The sequence below is a fragment of the Falco cherrug genome, chromosome 4, assembly GCF_023634085.1.
Source record: "Falco cherrug isolate bFalChe1 chromosome 4, bFalChe1.pri, whole genome shotgun sequence".
Taxonomy (NCBI): Eukaryota; Metazoa; Chordata; class Aves; order Falconiformes; family Falconidae; genus Falco; species Falco cherrug.
In genome coordinates, this window is record NC_073700.1 from 72,807,578 (window position 1) to 72,826,854 (window position 19,277).

The 19,277-nt window shown below is 36.2% G+C and overlaps 1 protein-coding gene across 2 annotated transcripts in view; it reads right to left on the bottom strand.

Annotated features, from left to right (window-relative positions):
- LOC102051513 (macrophage mannose receptor 1-like) overlaps positions 1-19,277 on the bottom strand; it is a 66,594-nt gene that overhangs the window by 15,736 nt on the left and 31,581 nt on the right. For both annotated transcript variants that reach the window (XM_005432149.4, XM_027800485.2), the window contains exons 10-24: positions 18,583-18,698; positions 17,060-17,208; positions 15,284-15,483; positions 14,061-14,185; positions 12,801-12,888; positions 11,719-11,863; positions 10,164-10,205; positions 9,882-10,045; positions 8,726-8,793; positions 6,659-6,759; positions 6,011-6,153; positions 5,181-5,295; positions 3,145-3,314; positions 1,108-1,210; positions 17-246 (exon numbers count right to left, since the gene is read on the bottom strand). In XM_005432149.4, coding sequence (XP_005432206.1) covers positions 17-246; positions 1,108-1,210; positions 3,145-3,314; positions 5,181-5,295; positions 6,011-6,153; positions 6,659-6,759; positions 8,726-8,793; positions 9,882-10,045; positions 10,164-10,205; positions 11,719-11,863; positions 12,801-12,888; positions 14,061-14,185; positions 15,284-15,483; positions 17,060-17,208; positions 18,583-18,698 — 1,959 coding nt within the window. The remainder of the gene's footprint in view (positions 1-16; positions 247-1,107; positions 1,211-3,144; positions 3,315-5,180; positions 5,296-6,010; positions 6,154-6,658; positions 6,760-8,725; positions 8,794-9,881; positions 10,046-10,163; positions 10,206-11,718; positions 11,864-12,800; positions 12,889-14,060; positions 14,186-15,283; positions 15,484-17,059; positions 17,209-18,582; positions 18,699-19,277) is intronic.

The window sequence follows — 19,277 nt, forward strand, 5'->3', positions numbered from 1 at the left end:
AGTTTGATGTTCTTACCACATTACTGTTAAGACCAATCCACATAGGCACTCCATACTTTAATATCTTTAGCCACAGGAATGAATGACTGTAGGGGTCTAAGATGCTGGAAAGGTCAAATTGATCACGTTTGCAGTTTTTTCGTGCATCCTCCCATTTCATTTTGGTATGGATGAAAAAATAACTACTGTTACCATAACGGATAATGCTGGATGGGGATGAACTTGTAGAAGGCAGAAAATCAGCATCTGTAAAATGAAATGAAATTATGAAAAAAGATTCATATACTTGTTCAAAAGGGGATTATGATTTTGCTGTGGTTGCAAATAGAATTAAACAAAAAGCTTTTTTTCTTGATTTCACATTCTCTGACTTTTGATCAGCGTGGGCTAGATGCGCTATTCTTTAAGCCAGATCAGGAGTAAAAATCAATTACAAAGCCATAGAAAGGAAAAGAGCTGCTTAAAGCAAGCTCTGACGAGGAATAAAGGAGCATTCTGTATAAACCTCCAGAACAGTATTACTGAAATGAATTAGGATTAGATTAGGTCACAATTTCTTTAATAAAATACTTTTTCATCAAAAGAAATATTTTGCAGAGACTGTGTCGTCTTCCAGGGTTGTTGATTTTTTTTTTTTCCAGAGAAAAGAAAAACTCCACAACAGACCAGTCCTTAAAAGTCAATCAGATATTTAAATTCAGGTTTTCACTGATTTTTAATTTCCTTTTTGGAGTAAAATCACTCAAGTTCAGTGTGAGAAAGTTACAGTTGTATTTTAGACAGTTCATGCTGCATGTACAAGCCAGTATTTTCCAGAACAGCTTTTGAAAGCCAATGCGTTCAGAAAATGACAGAAAAAATCATGAAACAAATACCATGTCAAGGGGCATACAAAACACAAAGATACAGATACAAATTCCAGTTCAGGAAGGCAGCAACACGGCAGTTACTAGGAAGGGTCAGCTGAGAGCAATGACTTTAACTGGACCTTTGACACACATGACCCTTGTGTTCCTGCTTGAAAAACAATTTATGGAATCCACACCCCTGAGCAATTCCCTGAAAAACCATAAGGTTTGGTTGTGTTTTAACTAAAAAGACAAGTACCTGCAGTAATTTGGCATATATATCCTCTGTTGTTATCACAACCTTCATCAGCCCACTTCCCTGCTTCTTTAACAGGATTATTTCTCATGACAACACAATCAGCCTTGAGGCAAAAAGATATAAAATCAGTTACAAGTAGCTAGCAGAAGCAAATACAAAACTTTTGTCCCCCTTTTACATCTACAGACACAAGTAATGCTGTAGTTTTACTCTCACATCTCTGTAACATCTAATAGTAATGTTGTTCTCTTTTGCACAACATTGAGTTGGATAAGCAGACCAGAGAAATTCTGGTATTCTCATATCTCCAGGCATACAGCAAGGAGAGAAAGCAAGCCACAGACAATTTAAAGAGAAGTGAGATCAACTATTGCAGAACAGACCAGTTAGCTTTACCCAAGAAAATAACCAGAACCCTCAGGGGGCAATACAATGTTTCTGACACATCAGTCTCCAAATTTATTGGTGAAAGCTGTAACGGCACACACAGCAAAATTAGAACTGCTCCTGCCCAAAGACAGCCACTGACCTGTCAGTACCACTTACAGTGACATTTCAGCTTCTCTGACATGGACATGATAGCTACAACCTATGTTAGCCCAAATTAGACAAACAGTGATGAATGCAAAAAGCTACATGGGTACAAATGGTTTTCTGCAATGAAGCATCCAGATTTATTTTATTCTATTTACTTATTTGATTTTGCTGTCCAGGAGGAGATGCACAGAGAAAGACTTAATTTGTAAGTGAAATTAAGAATCTAATCTTTCAAACTGAACAGCTGCATAGTATTTTGTATTAACTATGATAACTTACTTTTTGCTAAAGTCAAGTAAACTTAAAAACAAATCTGAACTTTATAAAATAGGGTCTTCATAAGTTTGCACAGAAGACTTCATAGAAATCCTACTACTTTACATAAGAAGAGAAACATATATATTGTTCCTCCCAGAAGATTTTTTTAAAGATTTTAAAGCATTTTAAAGATGCTTTCTCTTTTGAACTTTGAATTCTCCCACATTTTCTCCCTCCATTAGAGATAAGAAGCTCCAAGGTACTACTTTACTTTTAAAAACAGGAAAGAGGACATCATACATAAAAATAATATTCCTACATTAAAAATGGCATTCAACACAAATATAGCATAAGATCAGAGAGAGGAATTCTATGACCTATCAGATTAGTTTGTATGGCAGAGAAACAGCAGAAGTGGGTTTCTTTTTTTGTTTATTTTTTTGTAAAAACTGAATGGCTGTCTTTTTATAGAAGTACATCCTTCCCACAAATGTGACTGATAGAATTTGCTTCTATGTAAGACACAGCTGTTTGAGGGGAATGTTTGTAAGTGCCTCTTGCAAGCTACATAAGACAAGAGGAAATGGCCTCAAGTTGTGCCAGAGGACATTTAGACTGGATATTAGGAAAAATTTCTTCACTGAAAGGGTTATCAGGTATTGTAACAGGCTTCCCAGACAAGTCCTTGAGTCACCATCCCTGAAGGTATTTAAAAGACATGCAAGCATGGCACTTAGGGACATAGTTTAGGACGGATTTGGCAATCCTGGCTTAACAGTTGCAGTTGATGATCTTAATGGTCTTTTCCAACATAAATGATTCTATGATTCTATGCCAACTGAGAAACCTGCTAAGTTCAGGCACATCTGTGGTCAGAGGACTAGAAGGATGTGCTCATTCAGTGTGCTTTTGGGGCAGATGCCATGAGGCAGGAATCCAACTATTCTCTTTACCAGAGCCTATGAGAGACTGGGGGGTGAACACAGAAGCAATGTAGCCTTCATGGACACAGAGAACTGAAATCTGAAATCACTCTTTGTAAAAGAACTGCACGGATATTGTCACAAGCTAAGACAGCAATTGCCCAGGGCTTAAAACCATTCACTGTATTTGGATTTATATTTGGCATGTATATATTGTATGAAAGTAATAAGTCAAGCAGTAACATGTCTCAAATTCCAACAAATACATAAATGCAATCTAAAATCAAATTTCAGTGAAAATTTTGTGATTGCTATTTACCTGGCCATCATATGAGTATAAATCTGTATGTCCTGATGGGAAGCCTTTGGCCCAGTTTGTAAAGTAAACCCCTGTTCCATCTGTCCAGAGGAACCTCAGTTCATGATTTATATCATTCAGTCCAATCCATGTATCAGTAACAAAATCTTTCATATGGAAGGTGAGAAAAGCTGAAGTAATAAAGAAAAAGAATAACACTTTTAATGAGGGACCATTGAAAGGTCTGGCCTCACTGAGGTTGGTGGTATTAAAATATTTTTCCTGAGATACAGAACACTTCATTGTTGACAACACAAGCAGGTAAGATGAAAAGAAGGTGATTTTTTAGTTTAATGAACAGGCAACCAGACATACAACTGTGGGTTTTGGCAAAATACTTCACCTAAGTATCTAACCTGGTACTGGGATGAATCCCAAGAGCATGACGGAAATGCTTTTTTGTAATGTCTTAAGACATTTTTGAATCCTAGTCCCACATTTGACTTACAAATTTATATCTGTGCATATCACACACATTTTTTTATAATCCCACCAGAGTGGTTACCCCCCAATGGCATCACACAGCACCACTGAGCACCTGCTACTCGCACATCTGCACAAATGGTGCTGTTATAGAACTGCAAGTGTTTCCTCTCCCCCTGGAACACACGGGCAATAGCCTGCACTGTCTTAGCAGGGAGCAGAATGCACCAGTGACAAGTTTAAAATGAGTCTCAACAGAACTATTCATCACAAGCAGTTCAATTGCTACAGCTTTGCACCATCCAGGAAGGTGCTCATGTGTCTTAGCTACCATAGCTAACTGACAAATAGGGCAGACTAGGGCAGCTGGTATTCACTAATCTACAACATATCAAACAGTGTGATAAAATTAATATATCGTGGCTTTTTCCAGCTGCTACAGTCATTCTTATAAGCATACTTTTCTCAGCAAACAATAGATGAATTTGTGTCTGCTCTATTAACCGTTCACCTTCCTTTAGTTTTTTTTAAAATGAATGCAGCTTCCAGGAATGAAACCTGTAGATATCTTTGCCAAATGTTGACATTGCTGTTCTGCCAGAAACTGAAACAGGAACTCGAGCCTTTATGCCTACGTTGCCAGCAATAACAATAATTTAGTGCTAATAGCTTTATTGCTCATTTCTCTTTTACCTAGCATTCAAGCCCTGTGCATGAACCAGCCACCTGAAATCCGTACTGCAGTAATTATGTTGGATAAGAATTTAATTCAGCTATATTTGAAAAGTGAATGTTTGATTCTTGATCTCTTCACATGTAGAAAACATAAGTAGTACTAAGTTCATGTCAGCAGTCTAAATTTGAACTATTTAATTGCTCAGATGACAACACAGACTTGTTTTACAATGGTTGCTTTTTCAGTATGCTGTTTTGAGTTCACAAAGAGTATGTGTTATACAACATCTATTTATCTTCGCTGTAGTATAAAACAGTACTTCTAAAAAGAGGGTGTTATTAACATCTATCAAAATCTTCCCCAATTTTTAATTTGAATGTGTACCATGTTTATTGAAGTACGAGGTAATTTCCCTGTGTTCATCTCCCCCTGTCACAGATGCAGCACTTAGGTTCATTAAAATAAGCTCCTCTAGTGAAAAGAATGGTACGTTTATGTGGTGAGTTGTGGACAGGTGTATGAGCAGTCAAACCTCTGCCCCAAGCTGCCCAGAGACATAAAGTTCTGAGCCTCAGGGCTCAGAAAGCCATGCAGCAAGTTAATGCCACCTAGTGAAACCGCATCGTTTGGAATGGAACTTGCTCAGTCCAGCTGGCATCATGTGTAAGCAGAAACAGCACTACTTTGGCTGCCAGCACAATATATGTGTGTATATATATATAAGCCGACATTAAAATTTGGCATATTCAGGTGAAAACTTCATTGTAAATTACTGAAGTCTATATGTTTTGGAACAGAAATCTTTATTCAAATCCTGTCCATATTCACACAAATACAAAGCCATTCTGTAAAGATTAAATGTCATCTCATCTAGTTGCTACAAAACTATACACAGTACCTTGCACTTGTTCATTAGGGATAGTGGCCAGGTTTCCTCCTAAATTCATGCAAGCTGTTCGTGCAGCATGCCAAGTGACACGTTCATCTTCTGTAGATCCAAATATTTTGTAACACTAAAACATAAAAAAATTCTCTATGTATTAGCTTTATTCCAATATCCCTCACAGATTTAAAGCCATGCTTTGAGCAAAGCAGGGTGGAGAAAAGGCAGTAAAATAATACATTTATCTGAAAAAAACACATTCAGCTTAAAATAAACTTTATATGCTGGTCCTTGTTCTATATAAAGGTCTCAAGAAAGTGTTTGGCTCAAGAAGACATATACTAGTTTTGATCTGAAATCCCTAGAAAATAAGCAAAAACTGACTTTTTATAGACACTCATCTAACAGTGGTAAGTTATACATGACTGATATTAGTCTGCCTATTTGTTTATTTGACTCTACAAAGCATACTGTGCTAGCAAAGTTAAGGAAGACAAAATGTATTCAGTACTGAAAAAGTGTTATGGTTTGGCTAAAAAACATCAAGATCAAAACATCAACGCTTCAGGAACTCTGTCTAAACTCTCTAGGAAACATATCAAAAGGTTTGAAGAGATGACTTCCATCAACTGCAACTGAATATGCTTCATTAAAAGCATCAAAAAAGCATCTTTCCTGCAAAACAATGGATGGGCAAACAAACAAAAGCATGCAGGCATCAAACAGCTCTCTAAAAATTAATAATATTTTATGCTAATAAAAAAACCAATATTATTAAATAATTCCCTTGTTTTCTATTTAATGCTTTGCCAAATACCCAACATGCACTGTATTTGTTATGGTACCTTATTATGAAAGGAAAGCCAAGTTGGATGACATCCTCTTGGAGTTGAAAATGTTGTTGGAGGAACAGTTGAATTAATGGAACTGTTGTGCCTTTCACATATGTAGGGATTTGGATAACCACAGTTTATATCATTCCAAAATCCTGAATGTAAGATAAATGGGGAACTGTATGACACCACATCCAGAGCTGGTTAAATGGAAATCAACTTCACTCGTTCTTGCACAGAGTGCTTTTAGTTGAAAGGTAAGATCAAATCCTCAGTATCTCAGTTTATTATCATTCTATATCAGCATCTAGGATAAATATGTCACTTTATACACACTGTAATTACAGAATGTTAAAAGCTGTGTAGAACCAGGTACTAGAAATATCAATTTTATAGTGGCACAGTAGGCCAATTTTAATAAAAAATACAAAGCAGTTGTATAGCAATCACAGACCTCTATCAGAGCTTCCCCATGCCAGGCTTAAGGTAAACACAAAAGCACAAAACTGTTATAAAGTCCTGAAAATAATACTATGGTCTGCTCCTATGATATTTTGCAAAAGAGAAAAAAAAGTGGGGGAAGGGTGCCTCTCAGAAGAAAAAAAGTTGTCACACAAACACACAAATAATGAAACTCAGGAACAAACACACAAAACTCACCTAAATTCTTATACATAACTACACAGTTTTCATCATTGTTTGCAAAGTTAGGTTCATGTGGTGCCCAAGCCAAATAATTCACTGGAGTGCCATCCATCCAGCTTAAGAAAAACAATCCAACAAACACTTCTTTAACATACAAATAGAATTGCTTCCATGTTACAAAAAGTAATTTTGCAATATGCTTAATACAGCCAGTCATAGTTTAAGGTGTATAAGGTTTTTTGACCAATTTGCCTCTTCGCTGATGGCACTAAACTTACTCTCTGTGCAAAGACATAGGTTTATATGTTGGAGTCGTGTTTACTCTGCATTTAAGCGATGTGCTAAAACTTTTGCAACTGATACGACAATACTCAACCATTTGGGCCAATGTGAAAGTCAGACATCATTTCAGCATAACAGAGCCCCAGTGCTCACCATTTCCCACACCCCATGTGCCCGTTACAGGGGAAAGAGATTTTATTCATAACACTGGTAAAATGCTTGATCTTTCCCCCATGCAGAGGAAAAGGGCATGACAAACCACCTAAAAGGAAAATCCTGTGACAATGTGCCTTACCATAAGGTAAAATACCAACTTTGAAAAAGTTGTACACCCATGTAGATTAAACAGTAAAGGACGAAACCAGGCAACTAAACACTTATTAGGAGACGTATTCTTATTGGACTGCAAGTGCAGAAGTGCACAGGCTTGCCTTTCAGGCACATACAAAAGGTACTTCACTTAGAAGCACTTTCATCCTACGGACCCTACAAAAACAATGGAATATTTCATTTTCAGAAGGTGATCTGGGTCCCCTAATATCCTCATTATCCTCTGGAAGTTCCTTATTGTCACTGTGGACTATAAGGAGAACTAAGAACTACTAGGCATCTATCAAGGCACTTCAAGACCCAGAATGAACTGTATCCAGGCCTAAATTAACATCACTTCTAAAAAATTATATGTTACTGCATACTGACATTCAGAAAGGCTTGCAGAAAACCTGCTTTTTGAGTGCACCTGAAGTTATATAATGACAACAGCTATCTTTTTCCAACAAAAAGAAAATGGGTTGCATTTTACCCTCTATTACAGTCTGTTCCCAAAGGTTAAGCACAGGGGAAAAGAACATTTTTACCTACCAAAACTCTTATATATTTTGAATTGGGGCATCTATTTATATTTTCAATATAAATCACGGCATAAAGGAAACTAGAATTCCTGAATAAAGCCCCAAAATATATCATCTGCGGTGTAATTTTTCTGCTAGCTTTGGGTGAATTCTACTTAGGAAACATGCAGTATTTCTCCTGGGTAGTCTGGAACTAAATTAACATGGAATCAAACCACTTGACAACATTAATATGTTTAAATTAAGACTCAAAACTAGGTATGTCCTTTGAAAATCCATGCCCTATTGAGTTAACTTCTTTGGTCCCACAGACTACAAGGTCTTAAAACAAACAGTAAGGCAAAACTTTCCAAATCCAGCAGATCTGATGTAAAGTTATAACAAAATTAATGCTTTTATATTGTTAAAGGATAAGTCAAGTTTTAGGGTTTATGAATCTACTCTAGCTTCCAGTGGTGTCAAGGAGAAATTCCATTTACTTAAGAAGGAGCTGGTCTTCTATGAATAAAAGTTTTCACTAGTATCCACAAGAAACACTTTTTACAAATTCCTTATATTGGCTATATTTTCTTGGAGTATGGACAGGACAGACAAAAGCTGAGAGCAAAATTCAAGTCAAGCTTTCTTCCTGCTATAATCAAATATAGAATAACAGTAACAATAACAGGGTGAGAATGCCTAATGACAGAGAACCCCCAGAAATGGGAGTCAAAAAAAAGTGGATTAAATATAATGCTACACTGTGGTACATTTACTACAGAGTACATTTTTACAACCTTCATAATTAAAAAACACTAAACACGAAAATCCCACAGAATTCAGAGGAAAAACGTACTCATTTGTTTTGACAGGCCACAACTTCATTCAAGCTCTTCATTATTTTTGCTGCGCTCAGTAAATTTCTTTATTTTAATGCCCAATGCAAGTTTGATGGTTCTAGTTGGCCTACCTTGTTCGTTGGTCAACACTCAGTTGTAAACCAATGAAATATGAATCCTCTTTGCCATTTTTCAAGATCTAGAATGTAAATATTAAAATTGTATAAATGTTCTCTCTTTATCACAGAAATTATTATGTTAATAATGATTAATATACATCTGACTGACAGAGGATATGACCTGATATATTCTTTAGCTGCAACATTCAAGTTAAAGCAGCTCACCGTGGACAGTCCACAGTCAAACTTCAACATTGGCCAAAATCAGCACCTCTTGCATAGTCTCTGCAGTTGACATCATCTGACAAATTTCTTGCAAAGGACAAGCCTCCTACAATTTGGATATAAATCAACATAGACCCTTGTGTCAGCTCACTGCCACTCTTTAGGCAGCCCAGGAAAAGTTCTATGTAGTTCATATATGACTTTTAAACCCACTCCTGATTAATGAATTTGGACTCAAGACAGTATAAACAGGTAACCAACCCCCACCACCAAGGAAGTATCATTTAAAAGCTCTTTCTCATGGCATAATCCATTATTCAAGTTGTTCTTCCTGCATAATTATATTCTTCTTACAAGAAAGGAGGCAAAGGAGCAAACTTGAGAATGAAAAAGAGGCTGCTGGATAGACTACATCTCAGATATACTGACAAGATCAAAAGCCAATGCTCTGAGTGTTGCATGTAAGCCAGTATCTGTTTTGATCCACTAACTTAAGATATCTTGAGTTTATCTGTGGATAAACTGTATTTTCAGTTAACTCACCTGCCTTACAGAATCATAGCTCACAAGTATACTACTTCTTGCTAAAATGAAGCCACAGAACAATTAAAAGTAAGCATAACATTTACCTTAACACTTTACTGGTTGCAGATAGATATAATGTGGTGTAACTGCTACTTTGAATAGGAAAAGTAGATAATGATCTGTTTAATGCTTACTGTAATTATGTCTATACAAAACACTAAACCAAAATGTTCTTTGACTCAGCTATGAAACAATCTGAAAAAAAGACTTGAGTTTGTTCTTCATATTAATCTGGCTTAATGCTACTACAATTACACTATCATAAAACTTGCAGGGAGAACACCGGGATGAAAAGAATTTGTGCCCATGCTCACTTGTTTTGGATGATTTATTCCATAGTATTAATGATTTTTCTTACATATCGCCAGAGGAACTTTCTTTCACTTTCACTCTCAATGACAGCAAGGTCTCCGAAGTTCGTTTTGCAGAACTCCCGACCTTTTTCCATAGGAACACTCTCCGTGCTGAAATAATATTGTTTATCTTCATGTACAATCCATCCATCATCAGTAGTCTTGTATTCTGTAAGACAAATTGTAAGCAAACTTCATTGTTCCTGAGATCAAGACATTCTCATCAGTAAAATTTTTTAAATGCTTTTAAACATGCACACACAAATAGTAATAACAATAAAACTTACTGGGTGCAGGAGATTCTGTTGGTTCAGGCTTTACACTTGCTCCTGTAAGGAAAAAATATAATAGTATGATTGTATGCTTTCTGCTGTAAGAGAAAATATTTAGTATGATTGATAGGCATGTTTTTCTATTGACATTGAATTTCACAGTTAGCAATGGATTTAACACCAAAAAGTAGAAGGAACTAAATAGCCTAAATCTCTGATTTTTCGTACACTATTTAATTTTAAACACATATTTTTGTTTCCTGAGGCTATTCCTTATGTGCAAGGTATTATAAAATACCTTGAAATTTACCTGAATTAAGTAATAATTTTTGGTATTCACTGGAGGCAGAAAACCTTATGTCCCAAAGCTTTTAAAGGGGATTTTATGTCCCAAAGCATTAACTTGATTAAGACAGTCCTGTATCCCCCTCTTCCTCCTTTCCTCAGGTCACTTATGCATTAATTCTGGCTTAAACCAGAGGCAACAGGAATGTAGGCTGGGTTACCTTCTTCCATGGTGCCCTAGCTAATACAGAGTGAAATTCCTTCTATCTTTCTCTCGTTAAGAGGAACTTCTATCCAGATCTTGAAAATTTCTCTAGATAAAATCTCACTGGAGAAGATCCCAAGAAATTTAACTGGTCCCCGAAAAGAAGACTTCAGGCTAAAGAATTCCCCTGTTTGTTTTTGCTATGGTATCATGGAGATGGCGTCGTGGATGACATCATTAGACTCTCAGAAAAACTATTTCTAATACAGGAGATCTCTGTCTTTATAGGTTTATCAATTTATTTTATGCTAAAATATAAGCTCAGAGATACTGACTTTTAAAAAGAAATTATCTGCCTAAGAAATTCTTTTACCAATACAAAGCAGAGCTGGTATTTTATTGTCAATAATCTAATGCAGAATCTTTATTTTGCTCCCCTCCCTCCCAATATAAGAATGTGGTAAAATTTTAAATGAGCACTTGCTAAAATACTCAGACTTAAGTAGATGCACTGCTTGTGGAACTCAAGGCTTCCCTAAATGATAATTTTTGTCTCAATGTCTTCAAAAAAACCCAAAATAACCAAACTCAGCTCTCAAGAGAATTTAGCAAGAAACCAACATGTGAATTACTACAGATTCAATTAGCTGAAAAAACGGGAACTGAGCCAAGTAAAGGAGAGAGTTTTCACACACAAAAATTCAAGTATGTGAACTGATTTGCAAAGTATTTTCTAATAACTTGAAAATCCGTAATTTATTGGCAACAGTATGAACTTTTTAAAGTGAAAAGTCAAAAGCGAATGTGAATATTCGAAGGAACATTTCCTATTTCTCAAGTATCACATTTCTCCTTCTGAAATCATAGAGCAAGATCAGTGAGAAGTCCCCACAGGGCACCAAAGGCACTGTATCTTCAAATGCATCAAAACCTGGGAATCCTTATATCACTTGGATATTTCACATTCCACAGGGAATCATCCTGATAAACAGGTTTTGAAATTTTTGATTTCTTAAAGTAAAGGAAAAAATGAAGTGAGAATTATTTCTTACTATACTAATACCCAGGAGTAAGCGATACCTTTTCTTATCTGGCAAATCCATCCATACAGATAATCACAGTGCCTGTCATTCCAAAGCATGCTGGAATCACCACTGATCTCTGCACAAAGTTCGATTCCTTGATAATTATTGGGTTCTCCAAAGCCCCAGTTTTCATACCTCACCTATGACAGAAAAGGTTTTGTGAAGATTCTGTTCTATAGAAAGAAAATAATTGAAAGAGGGAGGGGAAAGCATCAAACCACAGCCCTACACCTTGTTCCTACTGTCAGTTTTAAAACTTAGATATTGGGAAACCAGAATCTCCCCATGCAAATGCTGACATTTCAAACTTTTTTTCAGATTTCAACTGGACTGCAGCTTAGATAACAGTTGTTTCTGATCACAATTTGAAGAATATTGATGGTTTTTATAGGACCTAAATTCTGTAAAATTCATCTGATAACAATGATGGGTCATGATACATGTTGATATTAAATTAAGTAAATGTCCTGTATGAGCTAAAATAGTATGACATTATTGAGACACAATAAAAATATTGACATTTTTCTCAGAAAAATATTATTGCTATTCTAATTTTTCCGTATAAATTCCAGTTTCAGTTTTCTGTATGGTAAAATTCCTTCAATGTATTTTGGTCAGCCTTGCATGACTTACACCCACATCTCCAAAACCACTTTTTTTTTTTGACAATTTTATATCTTAGTCTAAAGTACAGTCAAGTCACACCAGCATAAAACAACTGCCTTCAGCTACACTGAACATAGGTCATTTCAAATAAAGATCTAATTAGCAAAGAAGAGAAATACTAAAGATGTACTCTTTTATTCACAAAATCCTTGCATTTATAAGAACATTCTCTTAGTCTACAAGAATTTAATTTTCTTGTTGATTCAATGCACATTTTCTTATCACAAATCAATAAGTTTTAGCCAAAAAAATCAAGCCATGAAAATTGCTATTCATAAGCTTTCCTAAAGAGAGCATGATATACTAAAGGGTTATGATTAAGCATAAAATTACACAGAAACACATACACCACACACACTTGAGAAGCACAGGGACTGCAAAATAACAGCTGTGGAAAATTAAATCACTCACTGGAGATCCATCACTCCAAATAAAGCCATCATCAGGATTCAAGTAATATAAGCCCATCCAGAAACGCTGGTGGTAATAGCCATTATTCCTAAAAACAAACCCAAAAATAATAAATGTCCCATTTATAAGAACTTTAAACATAAAACCAAAATTAATAAGAGGAATCCAATATTTTTATAATCTGTCATTCACAACAGTTAATAAACTTCTCTAAAAATAATCCTTAAAGCTGTTAGAAACAATAACAACCACAACAGAAATTAATTAAAATGCAACCACTTCTAGCTGTTATCACTGTACATTAACTCAGACAGATTGAAATACTGACCAAGAAAATGTCCAGATCCAGTCCAAGTCCTGAAAATAAGGTGACTTAATATTTTTGTGTAATGGTTCAATAACTACTGTTGCTCCATTTATCAACTCTCCATTTTCTCTGTAGAGGCACTTAGGGTTTCCAAACACAAACAAGGAAACACTTGTTGCAGTTGAAATGCATTTAAAAACCAGCACCTTAAACTAATTCTTGTCTGCAAGCATACACATTTACTTATCTTAATTTATTGAGTCAATTTGTGATAATACAGCATCTAAGACTTTTTCCTTGCTGTAAGTATGTAGCTGGGGTTCTAGTACTGTTAGCATTTTGCAAGGCTGCTATGTTTCAGTCTTGCTTCCTAGTTAGACAAGGATGTAGAAGTTAATTGAACCCAATCTATTCAGGTCATATTGCAAGTGTTACATTTTTGAGGGTATTTGACCTCATTCCAAAATCTCACACCTGCTTTTAACATTCAGGAACTCACTAACCTTAGTTACATTCCCTGTGTAGGAAAAAATGAAACTGAAGTTGCTTCTGCTTTCTGATTAGTTCATAAAAATGACAAACAATCAACATATCGACCAGATTTATATCACAACTGTTACCCTATTTGTACACTTGCTTATGTGAAAACAACTAGCATCTGTGGTAATTTTATAAGATCCCCAAATCCCCAGTAAATATTTTTACATCAGATGATAAATGTTGCCTCAGCTAGATATCTTGCCAATCTCATTTTAGCATTAGTTTCTGGGGTAATAGCCACTAGTCATACAACTCCTGCTATTTCATCAGCTTTGCTTTTTTGCTGTGTTTGATAAAGATGCAGATTATTAATGCAGACTGGTTTATACAGAAGTAAAAACATACACCTTAAATAAAATGTTTCAGAAAGGTCAAAAAACTAGTTAAAGGATGACCACAGTACAGATACTCACGCAATAGAACGCCATATCACGTACTGTTCTTCTTTCCCATTAATGGAGGCCAGATCTCCTCCTATAGCTCGACAAAACTCCTGAGATTCAAGCCATGTTTTCTTTTGCTCTCCTCTTGAAAAAGGCTAAAGAGAGCATTTTGCAATCAGGCAAAATAGGCCATAGGTCACAAGATCAAGATTAGCTACCCAAAAGCAATTAATTTACAATTAACTTGTTCTGTGGGGATGTGGTGGTTTAACTCCAGACAGCAACTAAGTATCACATAGCTGCTCACTCACTCCCCACCACACCTTCAACAGGATGGGGAGAAGAATCAGGAAAAAGGTAAAACTCAAGGGCTGAGATAAGAACAACTTATAATTGAAATAAAATAAAAATAATAATAATAATAATAACAATTGTAATGAAAAGGAGAGGGAAGGGGAGAGGAGTGAAATCCAAAGGGAAGGGAGCAAAAAACCCAAATGATGCACAAGTGATGCACTCCCTGACCAATGCCCAGCCAGTCCCCGAGCACCTAGCGGCAGGTCCCAGCCCACTGCCCCCAGTTCATATACACAGCATGACATTCTATGGAACGGAATGTCCCTTTGGACAGTTCAGGTCAGCTGCCCTGGCTGTGTTCCCTCCCAGTTCTTATGTCCCTCCAGCCTTCTGGCTGGCAGGGACTGAGAAACTGAAGTGTCCTTGACTTAGTATAAACATTAGGTAGCAACAACTGAAAACATCTGCTTTATCTATCTTATTCTCACACCAAATCCAAAACACAGCACTGCACCAGCTACTAATAAGAAAAATAACTCTATCCCAGCTGAAACAAGGACAAAGGATTACAGGAACTTTGAATATAGGGTTTCTGAGTGCTCATTGCTGTGAAACACAAGCTTAGTATGAGGGTCTTCAGGCCCAGTTAGCAAACTGCATTGCTGACAAGAGTATCTGCTGCAAGACAACAACCAGGAGAAAGGCATTTTTACTCTTAAAAGAATGGGAAGTTCAGTCTTAAACAAACTGGAAATTCAGAACAGAAGATCAGACCTGAAGATCAGACTTTAATGGAAGAAACAAAACCATAAGCATTTCAACAAAAAGGGAATGAGACCTCTACATTTAATCTGTAAATAAGCTTATGAAACAGTAAGACATATGTATACTGATTTTTATTGCATACATGTGCAGAACAGAAACTACCTTAATGGAGAAATAAGCAACATACTTACTTTGAAACAGAAGCTAATACGATTGTTTGAGTCCCAGCCTTCTGGACACCGGGGAATAGGAGTTGTTGTAGGAACAGGTGGAACTGTCACTCCCTCTGCCCACACTTTGCACAGGAACTTTGCCTTTTCTTCACATTTTATTACGTCCCATAATCCACCTGCAATTCCAGTCTTCATGGCAACGCAGCCTGGCTTTCTTCCTGGTTGTAAACAAGAATGCACAAAAGCAACACTTAAAGAGTCATAAGAGTTCAGAAAAATTCATATTCTATCCTGACAGAAATTAAGTCTTTGTGTAGAGTCAAAAATGTTTCTAATGTTAGAGTAGATCCAGAGGAGGGCCATGAAAATCACCAGTGGGATGAAACATCTCTTCTGTGAAGAAAGGCTGAGGGAGTGGCATTGTTCAGCCTGGAGAAGACTCCAGGGAGACCTTACTGCAGCCATTCATTATATAAGAAGGGCTAATAAGGAAGACGGAGAAAGACTTTTTACCAGGGCCTGTAATGACATGACAAGAGGCAGTGGTTTTAAATTAAGGAGAGTAGGTTTAGGTTTGATATAAGGAAGACATTTTTTTACTATGAGCCTGGTGAGACACTGGAACAGGTTGCCCAGAGAAATTTTGGATGCCTTATCATTGGAAATGTTCAAGGTCAGGTTGTAGAAGGGTTTGAGCCACCTGATCCAATGCACGATGCCAATGGCAGGGAGGCTGACTTGGCAATCTTTAAATATCCCTTCCAAGCCAAACCATTCTGTGATTCTACAATTCAATGATTCTAATCCATGAAGTTAAAAAAAATTTAAAAAGAAAGAGAAAAAAAGAAAAAAAATCTGTGGTTCAGCCACATCTGATACTGAATTTTGCCTCACATCAAATCACCTCCAGTGGCTGACTCTAGCAACATCATAACCTTCTATCCAACAACTTCTCCCCTAAAACAGAAGATGTGGTTAGAGCTAGGTTCTCAAATTTGTTTAATCTGACTATGATTTTCAAAAACAAACTTGTTATATACAAGCCTAGTATTGGATTCATGGTCTACATAGCCTTACCACTCCACCTGACACATTCAAATCAGCATTTAGGCACTGAAATTAAAGAAAATTAAAAGATCTCCTGAAAGCCAAATGCCAGAACCTTGATAGCTGATGACTATCCCCTTTCTGATGTGATCATCTCAGAGATGAAATGACCTCCCAGTCCTATAATCTAATTAGCACACAAAAAAATGCCATGTTTTCATCAGCAAAACCTGGCAAATAAGGAAATGACAATTAGTCTGGTAAAGATATTAACTGAGAAAAGATTAAATAGAAATCTTCCCTTTGACATCCTGTCCTTCCCTACAATCCCATTTTCTCTAGGACCGGAGATGCTCCATGCATGCTGTGATCTCACACATCTCAAAACGTGCAGCTAGCAAGTGTGCTATGAGATATGGCTGAACAGGCAGGACTTGTAAGCAGGACGCGATATGCCTGCAGAGGTTGCTTTTCCATAGTACAGACACAGACTTTCTCAGAACAGATGCAAATCAGAAACTTGATCTCAATTTAAAGTTTATTCCCAAGCTCATGCTAAAAACTCATTTCAGCACTAAGCTGGAAGTTAGCAACAGCACTGCACACTTAAGAAAGCAGCCAGATACATTTGAGAGCAGGCAGTCAGCATACCATCAAGAGAGGACTAAGGAACGAAGTAAAGGAATTCAAGTAGTGAGTATTGCTTTTGGGCACTGGATTTATTAAACAGTATAGAGTCATACCTACCAGGCATTTCAGAATTCCAGTGTGTAAATAAGACAGATTCACCATTAACCCACTTGAACGTTCCCTTTTCTTCTACATCTGAAAGTCCAATCCAGAAGTATCTTTCTGTTCTCAGCCCAACCAGGCTAGTCAGATAGGCTTGTTCATATCTGTTCAAAAGAACACAACCGTTAATTTAATACTGTTAAATATATTTTTTAAAGTTGTAAAAGGGTTTTCTCATAAATTTATCAGAATGTTCTCAGAACTTCAACTGTAAGTTCTTGAAAGCATAGCTTAGATGGATTTACTTGAAAAAAAACACGTAACAAAAAATTACATAACAGATATTTTGTAAACTTCATAATACCAGAGTATTCTGCCTTCTCTTCAGATATCCAGTAAAGAAATTGACATAGTCATGGACTGACATGAAATTGGTGGGAAAGAAGAAACCTGATATGACTTATATGTTATAGCACTGTATTTTTTGAGAGTTTCTAGTACCCTTGCATTTTAATGACTTCTTGCTTCAGGCAAATCCAAAACTGGAAAAGGAATCTCATCATTATTGAAGAAATACACAAAAATAGAGGCTAGAGTAGTATGATACTAAATTATCAAAACAAGGAACACTGCAAATTACATCCAATGATCATGCAAGAAAAGTTATGTTTGGGAAACCAAAATTATGTAGAGGTAAAGCCTGTCATGGTTCATTATGGTGTCTAAACAAACAGCTCCTAAGAAATCAAACCAAATAAAAGTCTCCCCTTAACAAGGTTTAGTCTGAAGACCACATTAATGTTAAACCATTTGTATGACAGCTGCAGTGCTACCTACATTTAAAGAGCTACCGTTTGGATATAGAGCTTCCACACTAGAACAGATCTATGTAGATTATATAGAAACAAATAAAAGAAAGTGTCAATCATTGAGTCAACTGCAAGCAAAATAAGCTGTTTCTTAACCCTTTCATTTTCCCTATATGCCGCATTCAATAATGTGCACCAGTTGTTCAGAAATGGAGAACACACTGAACCCTGTCTGAATTGTGATGGATTTTCAGGTACCAAGCACTTCTATCATCACTGGTTTCTTATTTAACTTTTTTCAAATTAGCTCAATTCTGAGAAGACCAGATAGGTGCAAGCGATATCCTCTTGTTCATTTGAACTAGTTTTGAAAGGAATTCAGAGCCATATCTCTTCATTTAATAATCAAAACTGGATTCTGCACCCTTCACTCAAGTAAAACCCATCCTCAAGCCACTACAATTAAGGAAATAGAAAACATAATTCTATTTTTTTTTCCTTGACATACCCATCTATATCAATACTGAATTTACAGCCATAATATATTTTTACTATAAACTGAATTCCTGGATTTTAATATACAAGCAAAAACTGTGAGAAGTTCTGTATCTACAGACAGCTGTCCTCTCAAGCAACATTTTTGTCCAGATCAGTCTTTATTTGATGTCCAGATGATGCTAGGTGTTAAATCCTCATGTGATCCCCTCATGCAAGTAGACTTTTACATACCTATCTTCAATAGTTGCTAAAAAGGCCTGATGCCTTCCACAGGTTTGATTTGCTTGGGAAAATGATACAAATGTATTTCCAATGAAGTAACAATAAAAACCATGTCTTTTCCAACCCTGCCAAAATAAACATTACATGATCACATATGTTGCAGCTTTTTAAAACATCTTTAAAAAAAAAAAAAAGAAAAATAAAAAAGAGAGAAAGAAAGAAAAAGAAAATGAAAAAAACCCAGCAAAAAACAGAACTGATTTATACCACTGTCAGTTAACCACAGGACAAAGGAACAACTGAACTGAAAAAGCCAGACTGAAAACAGGCAGGATCAAAGCTTTTTAAAATTTTGTTTCATAAATCAATTTTTCACATATAATGAATTTTTAATCAGTGCATTACACTTACAAAGGCATGAGAGGCTTTGCTGTGTGCATTTAATGCCCAGTATAGGATTATAACTGGCACAGAGGCATTGTACAATCATGGGAATGGTCTTGAGAAGCAAATTTCAGCTTGGTTTTTCAGAAAGTGAACGACACCTCAAACAAGTTTGTTTATTATTAATCAACAGTAACACTCTCTTCTAATGTTTTGTTGTTCAAATGTCATTAACCCAAGAATATGCTTACAAAGGAAGAGTTTGCTCTGACCAGCCACATTTCACACAAATTTTCTTCTAATGGTCTCCAATTTCTAAC